The sequence below is a fragment of the Serinus canaria genome, chromosome 5, assembly GCF_022539315.1.
Source record: "Serinus canaria isolate serCan28SL12 chromosome 5, serCan2020, whole genome shotgun sequence".
In the NCBI taxonomy this organism is placed as follows: Eukaryota; Metazoa; Chordata; class Aves; order Passeriformes; family Fringillidae; genus Serinus; species Serinus canaria.
This window is the reverse complement of record NC_066319.1, coordinates 60,286,484-60,300,453: the sequence shown is the minus strand read 5'-3', so window position 1 is coordinate 60,300,453 and position 13,970 is coordinate 60,286,484. Positions and strand designations below refer to the sequence as shown.

Here is a 13,970-nt window from a genome sequence, read left to right as displayed (position 1 = left end):
AGCAGTTTTGGACACCAGGACTGTGTGCTCTGAGGGTACCCATGAGTATATTTGTACAATCTTTTTGCTGTCTTTAGGAGTAAAGTCAGTGGAAATACACAGAGCAACACAAAGGATAAGGGATTAGGGAGAAGTATTGGGAGAGGACAATCCTGGAAGAAATTCTGTTGCTCAGCCTCCCATGTGCTCTTTCACTCAAGAGCTTCAAAGACATGGTCAAGCTGCAGCTCCTCCACACAGTTTTCCACCATGGAAAAAGGTAAGTTTTGGCTGAGGAGGACCTTGCAGACACTATCCACTGTGCTGGATGAAATGAATCACTCCAGCACTTGGGTGAAAGAATTGAGAAAGCTGAAGAGCAGAACAGAAACTCTCTGTGCCAAACTCACACATTTTTGTCCATCTAGGAAGGAAGGGTTTATCCAGCTTCCATATGTGATTTGTTATTGGGAATCCAGAATGGGATGGGGACCAGCATAACTCCCCAAATCCAAGGTGGCTGCGTCCACCAAACCTTGCTGAGTGTTCTACTGCTAGAAATCCTTCAAAAACTGGGAAAGAACTCTTCTAGCTTCTTTGGAAAATCAAAAATCTGAAAACCTAATGAAATGCAAAATGTGAGAAAGTCACAGAATCCCAGAATAGTTTGGGATGGAAGGGAATTTAACAACCAACTCATTCCACTCCCTGCCATGGGCAGGGGCAACTTCCACAATGTCAGCTTGCTTCAAGCCCCATCCAGCCCCAGCCTTCCAGGGATCCAGGGGCAGCCACAGCTTCTCTGGGCACCCTGTGCCAGGGCCCCCCTACCCTCCCAGCCAAGAATTTAATCCTAATATCCCATCTAACCCTGCCCTCTGCCAGTGTGAAGCCATTCCCTTTTATCACTCCACATCCTAGTGAAAAGCCTTGGCAACCTCAACCACCAGGCACGGAGATTGCCTTGAGCTGAAGAACAACTTCATGAATATGGAGATGTCCCTCTGAACTGCAATCACCTTGGGCTGCTGCTGCCTCTGCTCTCCACTCCCAGCTGCAAGCAAGCAGCAGGTGCCAAACACAGCTAAAGGTAGCAGGGAAGGTTGTTTTTCCAGCTGGAATGAGCAGGGACAGTTGCTGGTGTCAGCAGAACGTGCCGCCAAACTCCGTCACGGCCTCGCTGACAGGAAGAGCTGCTCCCTCTGACAGGGATGATCTGTGAGCTTCCACCTCTGTGACAGAACTGGGGCTCAGCCACTCAGCCCAGAAATCCTGGAGGCTTTCCAGGTTATCTAAATGTTGGCAATGAACATGACCACTGCATCTTCTGGAGACAGAGAGGAAGGAAGGAGATCCTGGCAGGCAAATGTTCTCAGCTTTGATCTCTTCTTCCCTCTCAGGTCTCTGCTCTTGGGGGTGAGTGCTGTGTGACCTGCACTGTTTGCTTCCTCTTAATGGATATCTCACATTGAGAAGAAATTATATTTTATTCATAGAATTCCCAGAATCACTGGGTTGGGAGAGACCTTCAAGATCATCGAGTCCAACCCAGCCCCAACCCCTCAACTCAACCCTGGCAGCCAGTGCCACATCCAGGCTTTGTTAAACACACCCAGGGATGGGGACTCCACCACCTTCTCTATTTTTAAGATTTTGGAGAGTGCCTGGCTCCTCAAAGTAAGAGACAGGAGAAATAACAACAAGGGAAACACTACTCCCACCATGTAACTTCCCATTAACACCAAGAATTCCAGAATGGTTTGGGCAGGAAGGAACATTAAAAATCATCCAGTTCCACCCCTGCCAGGGGCAGGGACACCTTCCACTGTCCCAGGGTGCTCCAAACCCATCCAATCTGGCCTTGGGCACTACCAGGGGCAGCCAGAGCTTCTTTGGGCACCCTGTGCCAGGGCCTCACCACCCCACAGCCAAGAATTCCTTCTGTATATCCAACCTGAATTTCCCTTCTTTCACTTTGAACCCATGACTCCTTGTCCTGTCACTACAGTTCCTAATAAACAGAAACATGAGTGACAGGATATAATATTTAAAGCCAAACAGCTTGGAACATCCCACATCAAAGACCAAACCCTTAATAAGAAAAAATATTGCAAACACTTCAAATGGAAACCCAAAGGTTTCATCTTCCACTGCTGAGTATCCTCACAGAGGGTGTCAACAAGCCACAGAGCATCACAGAAATCCTACTGACTGCATCCTAAAAGAAAAGCATCCCATTCCCCAGAAGAGGAACTCCACAGCAGCAAGAAAGAACTCAGAAAGAGCCCTGGTTTGATGTCATTCCAAACACCATTCCTATGGAAAAAAGAGCACACAGAGCTCAGGCATGGCTACAGCAAACACTGCTGACCAGAGGGCTTTGATCTGCAGGGCAAGAGTGGAATCCCCCACATGACAGATGTTTTATGGCCATTTCGATGTGGAAGCAACAAATATTCACCAGGGACAGAAGTGCTGAGTCAGGGATGGCCAAATCCAATTGGTCTGCAGCTGCCAAAACATGTTGGTATGAAGCTGGGAATCTGTGATTAAAAGCTGTCACAGCCATAACTGTTCTCTGGTATCAAAAAAAAGCTTTAATACTCTGTTCTTAACCTGTTGACTCAAGCAGTAAAACACAAATAAAAAACTGATAAATTTTCATTATCTGAGAGATTAGAATGACATTGAGAATGATTTTCTAAACATCAAACCAGGTTCTCAACAGCCTTTGGCTGCACCAGGAATTAGAATCCAGAGCTCTGAGACACAAGGCAGTGACCACACAAGCAGAGTTGAAACCTGATTCAAACTGGACAGAGTCACACTTTAGAAAAAGAAAACACAAAGAAAGTAAAACAAATCTTTTTGTTGTTTGTTTTAAATTGAATTTGAGCAAAAAGTCTGTGTGTGCCACAATCCAATTTCACTGCTCGCTATTTTCCAGCGGCAGTCGGTGGCAAAACACTGCAGGCTTCTTCTAAGCTGATGCCTTTATTTGGTGCAGGAGATTAAAAAATAATGACAATAATCTTAAGAGAAGAGAGACTGAGCAGGTGACTCCAGAAAGAATGAAATGTTCATGATATTCAATAAAAACGCGCCCCTTGTTTACAGGCAGTTTCTGCCACGAATTGGGTGAATTCCTTGTCCCTTGTGCTTACTTTTCAAGAAAGCCACTGTGGCACTGCTCACAATCCTGCTTGGAACAGCCCAAACAAGCCAGCTTTAGAATTGCTGCACAAGGTCATGTTTGATCATCAGGGAGCACAGACATCCCGCTATTCATCCCGGCTGGGGCTGCCGGGCCCGGCACTTCCACGGGCTCCCAGCTCAGCTGCCAAACAACAGCCCTCAACAAGGATGGATTTACATCCAGCTACATCAACCACCCTTTTGTTCCCCTCTGCAGAAGCAAGGAGCAGTTAAAACTCTGTTTGGGGCACTTGGAATGAAACACACAAAAAGCTGAGCCCTGGGAATGGTTTGGGGTGGGAGGGACCTGAAATCCCATCCCATTCCAGCCCTGCCATGGCAGGGACACTTCCACCATCCCAGGCTGCTCCAAGCCTCACCCAACCTGGCTTGGACACTTGAATATTTCCCCTAAATCTCTCCACCAAACCTCTTCAGAGCCATGAATAAACACTCCAATAAAAAATCCATACAGGAATCTCAGCAAGGACGAGCAGCAGGAAATTATGCCCTGAATTCAAGTCCTGTTTTCCAAAGCCCCTTGACGACACCAAGATCCACAATTGCACACAAGCAAATGACTGGATGTTGTGATGCAACCAAATTCCACAAGTTAAGCAAAACAGCCCAGTCTTCTGCTACTCCAAGTACTTCCAGAAAATACCATGGAGGGCAGGAAGTTGTGATGATCCAGCTGATGGTGTGACCTCGGTATCAACCCAGCCTTAAACAAATTAGGACTACAAAGCCCTACTGAAAAGCTGCAGGTTCACTCACGGGTCATGCTGGTGTGAAAACCCATCCTGGGAAACATCTAACCACGCTGGGAATTTACCTGGGATGGGATCTGACCAGCCACTTCCCACTGCTGGAGGTTAAATTCCATTTACAGTCTCCAGCAGCTTTTTAAAATGTTCTGCTCCAAGACCCCAGTCAAATGTGTGTTTCTTCATTAACCACACATAACAACTATTTCAGCATGAAACAGATGCATTTGAGAATTTCTGAATGCAAACAGAACAGATTGATGTCATTTTTAAACACTGCCTTGAGATTTTAATTTTTATAACCACGGTGGGAAGACCTTTCCAGGAAAGCCAGATTAGAGAGACACTGGGGACATAAAAATGCTATTTTTTAAACAGCACATTATTAAGTTCCAGTTCTCATCTTTGTTATTACAACCTCTTCCACGAGTCAATAATTCAAGATATCTTGGTGCAATGCTGTGAGGGATAAATTATTCCAATGGTTTTATATTAATATCCTCTATTAAAAAGAAATAAAAGCTTTCCCACCACAGATGAGACAACTAACAAGTCAGGATTGTAATGGAAATTACTTCCAAGACTGCTAGACACAAACTTGGATCTATTTACACAGGCTGTGAATAGACAAGAGTTTATTTACAGATGGTTTCTCCCCAGCCCTGAAATGCATTTTGGGGAAAAAAGATATTAAAACAACATCAACAATCCAGCACTTAGGAGCAATCCTACAATCAGCCATTGTGTGCCATGTGACGGACAAGAGAAATAAACCCCACAAACCCTAGGAAAACACATCTCTGTTTAAAGCTTTCATGGTAGTAATGAAAAGCAAAGTGGGCAGGAGAATTTTGGAAAAGCCTTTAAATATTCTTCTGTAACCTAAGAGTGAAGATAAATATTTGCTTAACCTCCACCTTCACCATCCAAAAAAGAGCCAATTACTCTAAAAGCTACCAAATGCCCCAAGAAGAATTTAAAGCATTAACCACAACCACCAAAAAGCATCTGAGGAAGAGGCAGATGTCCCACAATCAGAGAGGCTGCCTGGCTTAGACATCCCAAAAACAACTGGGCTGGAGATGCTGGTGACTCATTATTAGTGAAGGAGCAGAGAAACCACTTGAAGAGGTGAGGGGAAAATTCCATTTTAATTTAAGAGCCCTCTCTAGCAAACCCTTCCAGAGCTCTGCGACATAAAACCACTTGGATATTCACTAATAAATTCATTTTATAACCACTTCCGACAGCCCTCAGCCAGCACAAGATGTGCCATCTGCACTGAGACTCACCAGGGGCTAAGAAAAATAGAAGAACAATGTTTATACATTAAGTCCTTTCAAGAAAATAAGGTTTACCTTACTTTTAAAATTATCATAACATCAATGACTTTAAAAAATAAAGTTTGCTGTGCAGATTTGTCATAAGAGGCAGTGCCATCTGATTCAGTATTCCCTCGAGACAGTTCCTGCTGCAGGCCTTTACAAAAACAAAGAGCAAACCAATGACCTAGAAACAAATGCAGCCTCTCAAACTCCTTTAAACTCATTAACTTTATACTCGGTTCGGACTCATAACAGCGCCTGAAACTCCTGCCAACAACTTGGATTGAAATTTGCCAGGCTGCACGAGGAGCAAGTTTGGGTTTACTCCTTATCTGAAAGCGTTTCAGGAGTAGAAGGAGCATTTTTCACGAGCCAGAGAGAGGAGGAGGGGGCAGAGGGCTGTGGTTTTTTTGTTTGGAGGGGATGGATGTGTTTACATGGCACGGAGCAGAGCCAAGCATCCAGCCCAGCTCCGGAAGCGGAAGCTGGATGACATGTCAGCACAGCTCTCCACTAATTACCGGGATAATGAGAAGCAGAATATTTCTTTTTCCACAAAGAGATGACACAAAAACACTTCCCTGCAATGCAACTAGTTATTTCTTGTCGTGCTGCCTGGTTATTTCTTGTCATGCTGCCCTGCACTGGGCAGGCACACACAAACAAAGCAGCTCAAGGTAGGCAGAGTTCCAGATTTATGACAGTTGAATTGTTCTTTTAAAGGATTTAGCGGTAGAATCCCTAGGAAAGAAGTTGACTGATCTGTGCACAGCACTGTAGGATTAAAAAAAAATAAAAGAGGAAGGTAAATGTGCACCATGAAAACTTTTAAAAATAACTCCCTGAGGTCATAAGTAACCATTTCAAAGGGGTGGTGGGAACAGGATCCATCCATAAAACTTCAATTTGAACATTAGCAAAGAGCCCTCCCCCAGCAGGAGCAATTACTGCTGCCTTTCATGTGGCACAGTAACACACCTTCCCTTGCACGCTTGGCTGTGTCAGGTCTATTTTAAACACACTCAACAGCACTACAAAGGCAAACATCCCACAGCTCCCTCCCCGTGCAGCTGAACACGCACATTGCCAAGCACAGGTTGAAAACTTTGAGGCTTTCTTTATAATTCACCCAGCCCTAAAAGCTGCTGAGCATCCCTGAGGTGTGAGGAACATCCCTGAGGTGTGAGGACAGGGCTCACATGAGAAGAACACACCACTGCCTGCACCTCCTGTCCCCAACACCTGATGTGAGCACCAATATGGAATTCCAGAATCCCAGAATGGTTTGGCTTGGAAGAGACCTAAATGATCACCCAGTTCCAACTCCCTGCCATGGACAGGGGCACTTTTTGTATGCACCATTCCAAGAGCATCCACTTGATGTGCTGCACTAACTCTACCTCGTGCTGCAGCTCCGTTCCAGCTTCTGAAGAGCTTTAATCTGCTTCTGCCTTTCACGGGCTATTATTAACCTCGGGGATAAAGTGGCACCCTTTTAATCAGGTGCTTTAACTGGATGCGTTCTGCAAACAGGTACAGCCAAGAGATATCCTCTAGCTCCTGGGGCAGTAACGTGGGAAGAATCGCCTGCGATATTCACCAAACCTCCAAGAAGGGCAGCGGTGAGAGAGAACCTTCTCTGGTGCTGCAAGCACAGAATCCCAGGATGGTCTGGGTTGGAAGAAGCCTTAAAGATTTCATTCAGTCAAACCCCTCGCCATGGGCAGGGACACCTTTCACCATCCCAGGCTGCTCCAAGCCCCGGTGCAAGCCGGCCTCGGGCACTTGCAGGGATGGCCGCAGCCTCCCTGGGCACCGCGTGCCAGGCCCTCACCTCCCTCACGTTCAATCCTTCTCCACACAAGTGGGAATCCTCCGGCTGTGCCAGAGGCGGCCCCCCCGCCGCTCACCTTGTACACGTCGCCGTAGGTGCCGCTCCCCACCCGCTGGATCAGCTCGTAGTCCTGCTGCGGGTTCCGCCTCAGGATATCGCCGCTGGCCCGCGCCGCCGGCTCCATGTCCAGCGCCGCGTCCCCGCCGGCCCCGGGATGCTCCTACCGCGGCGGCCCCCGGCCCATGGCTCCTGCGGCGGCAACGGCGGCTCAGGGGGGCTCCGGGCGGCCCAGACAAAGGCGGCCGGGCGGCCGCGCCCTCCGCGGCTCCCGGGGCTCCTCGGGGCAACCAGGAAGAGCCGGAGCGGGCGGGGAGCGAGGCCGGGCGGGGAGGGAGCTCCGGTGCCGCCGGCGCTGCGGCCCGTCCGCCGGGGCGGCCAGGCCGGGCCGGCTCCTACCTGCGCGCCGCAGCCCTTTGTCCCGCCGGGGAGGGAGGGACGGAGGGGGAGCACCGCCACGGCCGCCTCCTCCTCCTTTTCCTCCTCCTCCTCCTTCTCCTCCTCCTTCTCGTTCTCCTTCCGCGGCCGAGCCGGGCCGGGTTCGCTCGGCTCGGGACGGGACGGGCCGGCAGCGCCTCCGCGCCGCCGCAGCGCCCCGGCGCGGCCAACGCGGGCCCCGCTCCCGGCCCGGCCCCGCTCCGAGCCCGGCCCCGCTCCGAGCCCGGCCCAGCCCCGCTCCCGGCTCGGCCCCGCTCCGGGAACCGCTGCCGTGGGGCTGTTACAGGGCGCTGCCCGCCCCGCGGCCCGACGGCTGCCGCGTCAAGGGTTTATGGAATCCCAGCGTAGTTTTGGTTGGGAGGGAGCTTAAATGCCATCCTGTTCCATCCCCTGCCATGGAAAGGAATACCTTCCACTAGACCAGGGTGCTCCAAGCCCTGTCCAACCTGGCCTTGGACACTTCCAGGGATCCAGGGGCAGCCACAGCCTGCTCTGTGCCAGGGTGTCACCCTCACTCTCACAGCCAAGAATTTCTTCCCAATATCCAACTTAAATCTTCCCTTCCCAGCTTAAAGCCATTCCCTGGGTCCTGTCCCTCCATCCCTTGTCCCCAGTGCCTCTCCAGCTCTCCTGGAGCCCCTTCAGGCCCTGCCAGGGGCTCTGAGCTCTCCCTGGGGCCTTCTCCTCTCCAGGTGAGCACCCCCAGCTCTCCCAGCCTGGAGCAGAGGGGTTCCAGCCCTTGGAGCATCTTTGTGCCTCTTCTGACCCTGTTCCAACAGGGCTTTGTTGTGGAGGGAAAAGTGCAGGTACGGGCAGGGCTTTCAGCCTGTACCCCTTGGTTTGAGGCTGGAAGAAAGCCCCCAGGTTGGCTACACCACCTGTATTTTATATATCTCTTTCCATATATCTGCTTATACCAAACACCAGGCTGAGTTTTCCATCTTTCACACCAGAGGCTGGGATACTTCCCAAGAGACTCGAGAGGAGAAAGAAAAGGAGGAAGAAGGCAAGGATGATGTAGGACTGATCTGGATTGCAGCCTTGCAGGCACATCGTGTAATCCTTCTCATGGGCTAATCAGGTACTGTGGCATTTAGCTTTGTGGGTAACCAGTGCCATGAAAGTCACACCAGAATTACCTCAGACTTGTTAGGACTTGTCTCCCTGAGTTCCCTAAGTCAAAAAAGCTTCTGTGAACCTGCAAAGTGGAGAGCATTTATAGCTGCCTTTCCCAATTATTTTCAGCAAAGCAGCTGAAATTCTGGCCAAAGCTAACCCATGGTCTCTGAAATGAGTGCTGAACAATTTAAGAAGCCCAAAGGTGGGGATAGGGAGTAGAGGAATGCTGGAATTTGCAGTAGCACTCGCTGCAAGGAGAATCATTAGGGCCTGAAAGGAGGTGTGATTTTCTATGTGTAAAAACTACCACATACTCAGAGCAGGAAATACGTCTGCAGAAGTTAGGTAGAAAAAAATACAAATGGATGCCAGATGTAGGAGTCTCTGGTGTCCAGGACTGCTTATTTCAGAACAGATTCTGCTTCTTTGGCAGTCACACAGCCCAGGCAGGCCCAATATAGTCTAATGACAATGTAGCCAAGCACTGATCCTCGGTTTAAAATGGAGCCTGGGCTTTGAACTTGCTCTTACATTTGGAAATCCCACATGCAGTACCTGACAGAGTGGTGTGGATTGCATAAGATTTTCCTTCAAACCACAGGCTCCATAGCAGACTTCATTAGGATCTGTGGTGCTTTAGGTTCAACTCAAAGGCATCGTGTGCAGACTCCTGGGAATTGCATAGTGGCCTTTGGGTTTATTGGGATTTATTTATGGGCTCGTTTGGGCTGCAAAATGTAACCTGCCCCACCTCCCAGAAACAGGAGGGCTCAGAGCTGCTCACTTGAAGAGATTCCCATTTAATTTCCCCTTGTACTCTCCAAGCCTTCTGCATCCTGTACGTCCTTTCCAACATAAATACCTAAGTTTTCCTGAACCCCCAACAAACAAGAAACTATTTACCCTTTAGAGAGCTGTATTTCCTCAAGTGATTTTTAACAAAGCAATTACCTTTCCCCTCATAAATCAGCTTCCTGTGCTCCCGATAGGGAGCTGTTTGTGTCCCTTTTCTTTCCCCTTCCTCAGCTGATGCTTTTCACTCTGCTGACTTGCTGCTCCTGACAAGCCATGGGGTGACAGCACAGCAAAAAGGGCATTTCATTTTCCAGTGGCAGATGGTGCATTAAGACTTGGCCTCCTGGAGCACCTCTCAGATCTGAGGGGCTGCAATTCACTACAAAAGCTGCTGTAGTTAGTCCTTGCTGGGTTAAGTTTCACTTCCCACCTGGAGGTGCAGTTTCTCATCCCAGTTTGTCAGTGGTGGAGAGTGAGCTCTCTGAGCTTTAATCCACCTTTCCCAGCTCGGTTCCCTGCTGGAAGAACATCTGGGAGGTGTCCATAGATAAAAGCAGCATTGGGACTGGATTATTGTTACTATTTCGTGATTAGGAAGATGGAGGAAAATGAGGAAACTGCCTGAAATTGTGCCAGGAGAGGCTGAGGTTGGATATTAGGGAAAATCTCTTCAGGGAAAGGGTGGTCAGGCATTGTTTGCCCAGAGCAGTGGTGGAGACCATCCCTGGAGGGTGACAAGAGCAGTGTGAAGGTGGCACTTGGGGACATGAGTCAGTGATGACCACGGCAGTGCTGAGTTAAGGCTTGGGCTCAATAGTCTTAAAGGGCTTTTCCAACCTTAACGATTTAATCAATGATTCTAATGAGTTGTGCAGAGTTTTCAGTGCAAGACACGGACCCTGTGCCCTGCCAGGCCCAAACTCCTGAGCACACACTGCATTTTCCACCCCAGACCACGCTGCTTTTCTGGTCAAGCGTGTTCAGGAATGTGCTTTTATGCAGCATCTTCCATCTGAACAGGTCGCAGCCTTAAAAGGAATGTTAAGTGGTTTTACATAAGGCATTCCGTGGGTTTGGAGAATGTGATCTGTTTGTGCTGCAGTCTGAGGAGGAAGAACAGCCACCAGACACCGAGGAGCACCAGGTAACGGTGGCTGCAGAGCTGGAGGAGTTTCTAACTGAAATTTTAAAATTTCTAATTTTAAAAACAGTGAAAATACTTCTATTTTCTTCTAGAAACTACTCGTTCTTTTTTTGACTACTAAAATATCTTTAATTTTACACAGTCTAACAAACTCACATGGAAGGCATTCATAACTGCTGCAGCACCTTTCCTATGATTTGAAATTTTTTTTTTTTTTTTTAAGTTTGTGGTTTGTAGTTTCAGGCTGGTTTTCCTCCCCAGTGGAACACACACTTGCTTCACCCAGGGCCACAAGTGAAGGGCCTGCAGTGGAGCCATTCCCAGGCTTTCTGTGGACAATTTTCCACCCCTGAATCCAGTTCAGGATGCTGAACCTCCTAAAGCTTCTTGGCATCCCTTTGGCATGAACAGCTTTCAGTGCTGTTCATGCTGCTTCACCTGCTCTGCTATCAGACTCCAGAATAAGAGGGATAGGGAGGATTTTGGGAGATCCTGAATGGTTTCTTGCTGTTGGAATGGCCCTTTGGGGGATAATTGGGATGGCAGCAGATGTGGGCACATGATAAGTACAAAAAATGCCTGGGAAAAAAAAAAAAATAAGAGCAGAAAGAGAGAGAAGTCCTGGCAAGATGGATGGAGAGAACAGAGCCAAGGGCAAGAGAAGGAGGAATGTTTCTTATGTCCAGCTTGGGAATTCACTTGCTCAAGGAAACATTAGTCTGCCATAGACTGAGGATCTCTCCAGGGGAAGAGAGAAAAGACATTGCAGGGAGAGAAAAGCCTTTTGTCTCTTGCAGGAGCAGGAGAATTGAAGGAGACACAGCTCAGGCTGTGTGCAAGGGTTTGTTTTTCACGGAAGGAAGAGGGGCACTGTGGCTATACATTATATTTGTGTCACCCCGTTTACGTAGATGCATCTCAGGAGACTTTGCAGCTGATTGTGCTCTTTGCATTCAAAGGAAGGAAACCAGCTGGATGCCCTTCCCTCCCATGAGCACGAACAGGAGGGCAGAGGTGAGACCAGACAGCAACTGCTCAGCACAAGGATGCAGGAAAATGTGGCCATTTCCATGAAAAACAGCGTTAAAAAGGGAAATTCAGAGCACTGCCTGGAAACCCGGCTGCTTCCCCTGTTTCCAGGTGCACCAACCTGGCTGGAACATTTTGCAAGTATCCTGCTGAATCATCCAGGCAGGTGGATTTGGTTGGTTCTGCCAAGAGGAGCTGGAAGCCTTTTTTCTGGCTGAGGTGTATCTACAGGGGGAAATCCTAGAAACAAACTTGGCACGCACAGATTTTGGCTTGGGCTCACTAAAGCCACGTTGCAAACAAAAAGAAGGCTGGTGAGGAAGGATGTTTTCAATGGTGTCCATCTGCCTGTCAGTGCAGGAAAGAGGGGACAAATTAAAAACAGCATCTGAAATAGATGGGAAGTTTGGCTTAGGAGAGATTCTCTCTCTATCTTGCTGACCTCTAAATTGTAGAATCATGGAATTACCCTGAGGATCATCCAGTTCAACTCCTGGCCTTGCACAGACTCTCCAAAAATCCCACCGTGGGCCTGAGAGCTCTCCTGGAGCTCTGGCAGCCTTAGGAACATGACCATTCCCTGGGGAGCCCCACCACACTCTGGGGAAAGAATCTTTTCCTAATAAAGAGAAATAAGAGGATCACAGGCAGCCACTGAGGTAAAACCAGGCCTGGGCTGATGATTGTTCATCTCCACGTTTATTTTATTCTTAAGTAGCTCCTTTAGTTTATGGAGCATCTTCCAGAAGGAAGAACCTCCACACTGATTGATTAAACAAGTCATTTAATTAACTGCTGGAATTCTGTCTCCTCCACAGTGAAATACCTCTGTGCAGCCCTAGTGTGCAATCCTCTGTGCAGCAAAGATAATTCCTTTGGCTGCACAGCCCATGTAAATGTAGGCGGTCACAGCACAATTTGGGGTGAGAAATGGGAGCTGCAGGAATAGCAGGATTTCCTAAGCAACAAAGATCTGCTTCACTTTAAATATTTCAGGAAGAAAAAAAAAAAAAAAAAAAAGAAAAATCAAACAACAGAAAGATGTCAGGAAAGTTTTAGCTTCAGGACCAGGGAAAAAGCTGATTCAGTTTTATCCCTTTTTGGTATTTCCAAGGCCTCCTAACCCTAGAATAAGGGTACAGAAATGAAAGCAGCGATGAGGAATCCCTGCCAGGCAGTGTCACCCCCAGGGAGACATCCCCCTGCAATGCTCTTCAGACACATTTGACATCTAGATCCCTTTGACTTCCCCACACAACTCATCAGAAGCAGTGAAAGAGCAAACCCAGAGAAGGCAGAATAATAAAAACTAAACAAACTCATCCCAGACCCTCAGCTAACCACTGCAAGAACAGATCTGTCACCCAGGGGCTCAGGCCAAGGAAAACTGGTGGGGATGGCAGCGTTTTCCTCAGCAGCAAGTCCCAGCGAGCCCGTGGTGGCACCTGAGCAAGAGCAGAGCCTTGGCAGCGTCCCTTTGGCACCTCTTACATAAGCGTTGCACAACACGCCCGGGTTCTGTTTGCAGAGGGCTGGGGATATGAAAAGCAACTGGAAATGCTGCCTGGGTAAGTGGGACATCAAATCAAGGTAAATTATGAAACAGCTCCTGCCAGTGGAATGCAGGATGGATTTAAATCCAGGTTTTCTCCAAATCCTGGGGCCTTTCCTGTGCTGGATCTCACGGTGTTGAACTCCAGCTGTGCTCTCCCTCCGTGGGGTATTTTCTCTTTTTGCCTTTTCTCCATTTAGCATCATTTTTACTCAAGAATTCTTCCAGTCCATGACCATTCAGCACATCTGCTGTAAAACCAGCTCTTTGTGAGCTGGCAACTTGGGCAGCAAGAATGTAAAGATGCTTCCTAGGAAGGGCTACTTGCAACTGGGAAAATAAAGGAAAGATGAATGGGTGGAGAGAAGGGATGGATGAAAATGAACAAATGCTGAGTCACTCTCTGGGAAAAAAGATCACCCCCCTGACTTGGGATCATAGGAAATAATGCAGGATAAGGCCTTGGGAGTTCATGCAGACAATCCCCACAGCACAGCACAGGATCAAACCTCTCTGCTTTTCTCTCTGACTGGGATACCATGTGCCATAATGGGAAGAGAAAAGGAGAAAATGTCAATAAATGGGGCAGTACAAGCTTGACCTTAACAGCAATTCTCAAAGGGATGAGGAAAACAGGACCTGAGCCCATCTAAGTTTAATTAGACTTTCAAATTAACACATTTCCTTTTCCATCCTCTATGTTTTTTCCCTCCCCTGTCCATTTCCCAGCTGCTTT

At 48.2% G+C, this 13,970-nt stretch overlaps 1 protein-coding gene across 1 annotated transcript in view; it reads right to left on the bottom strand.

Moving 5' to 3' along the window:
• The window catches only part of MAP4K5 (mitogen-activated protein kinase kinase kinase kinase 5), a 63,996-nt gene extending 56,305 nt beyond the window's left edge, over window positions 1–7,691 (bottom strand). The window contains exons 1-2 of the mRNA XM_030240073.2: window positions 7,557–7,691; window positions 7,177–7,349 (exon numbers count right to left, since the gene is read on the bottom strand). Of these exons, the coding sequence (XP_030095933.1) occupies window positions 7,177–7,284 (108 nt within the window). The 5' untranslated portion in view covers window positions 7,285–7,349; window positions 7,557–7,691. The remainder of the gene's footprint in view (window positions 1–7,176; window positions 7,350–7,556) is intronic.
• Between the last annotated feature and the right edge of the window lie 6,279 nt (window positions 7,692–13,970).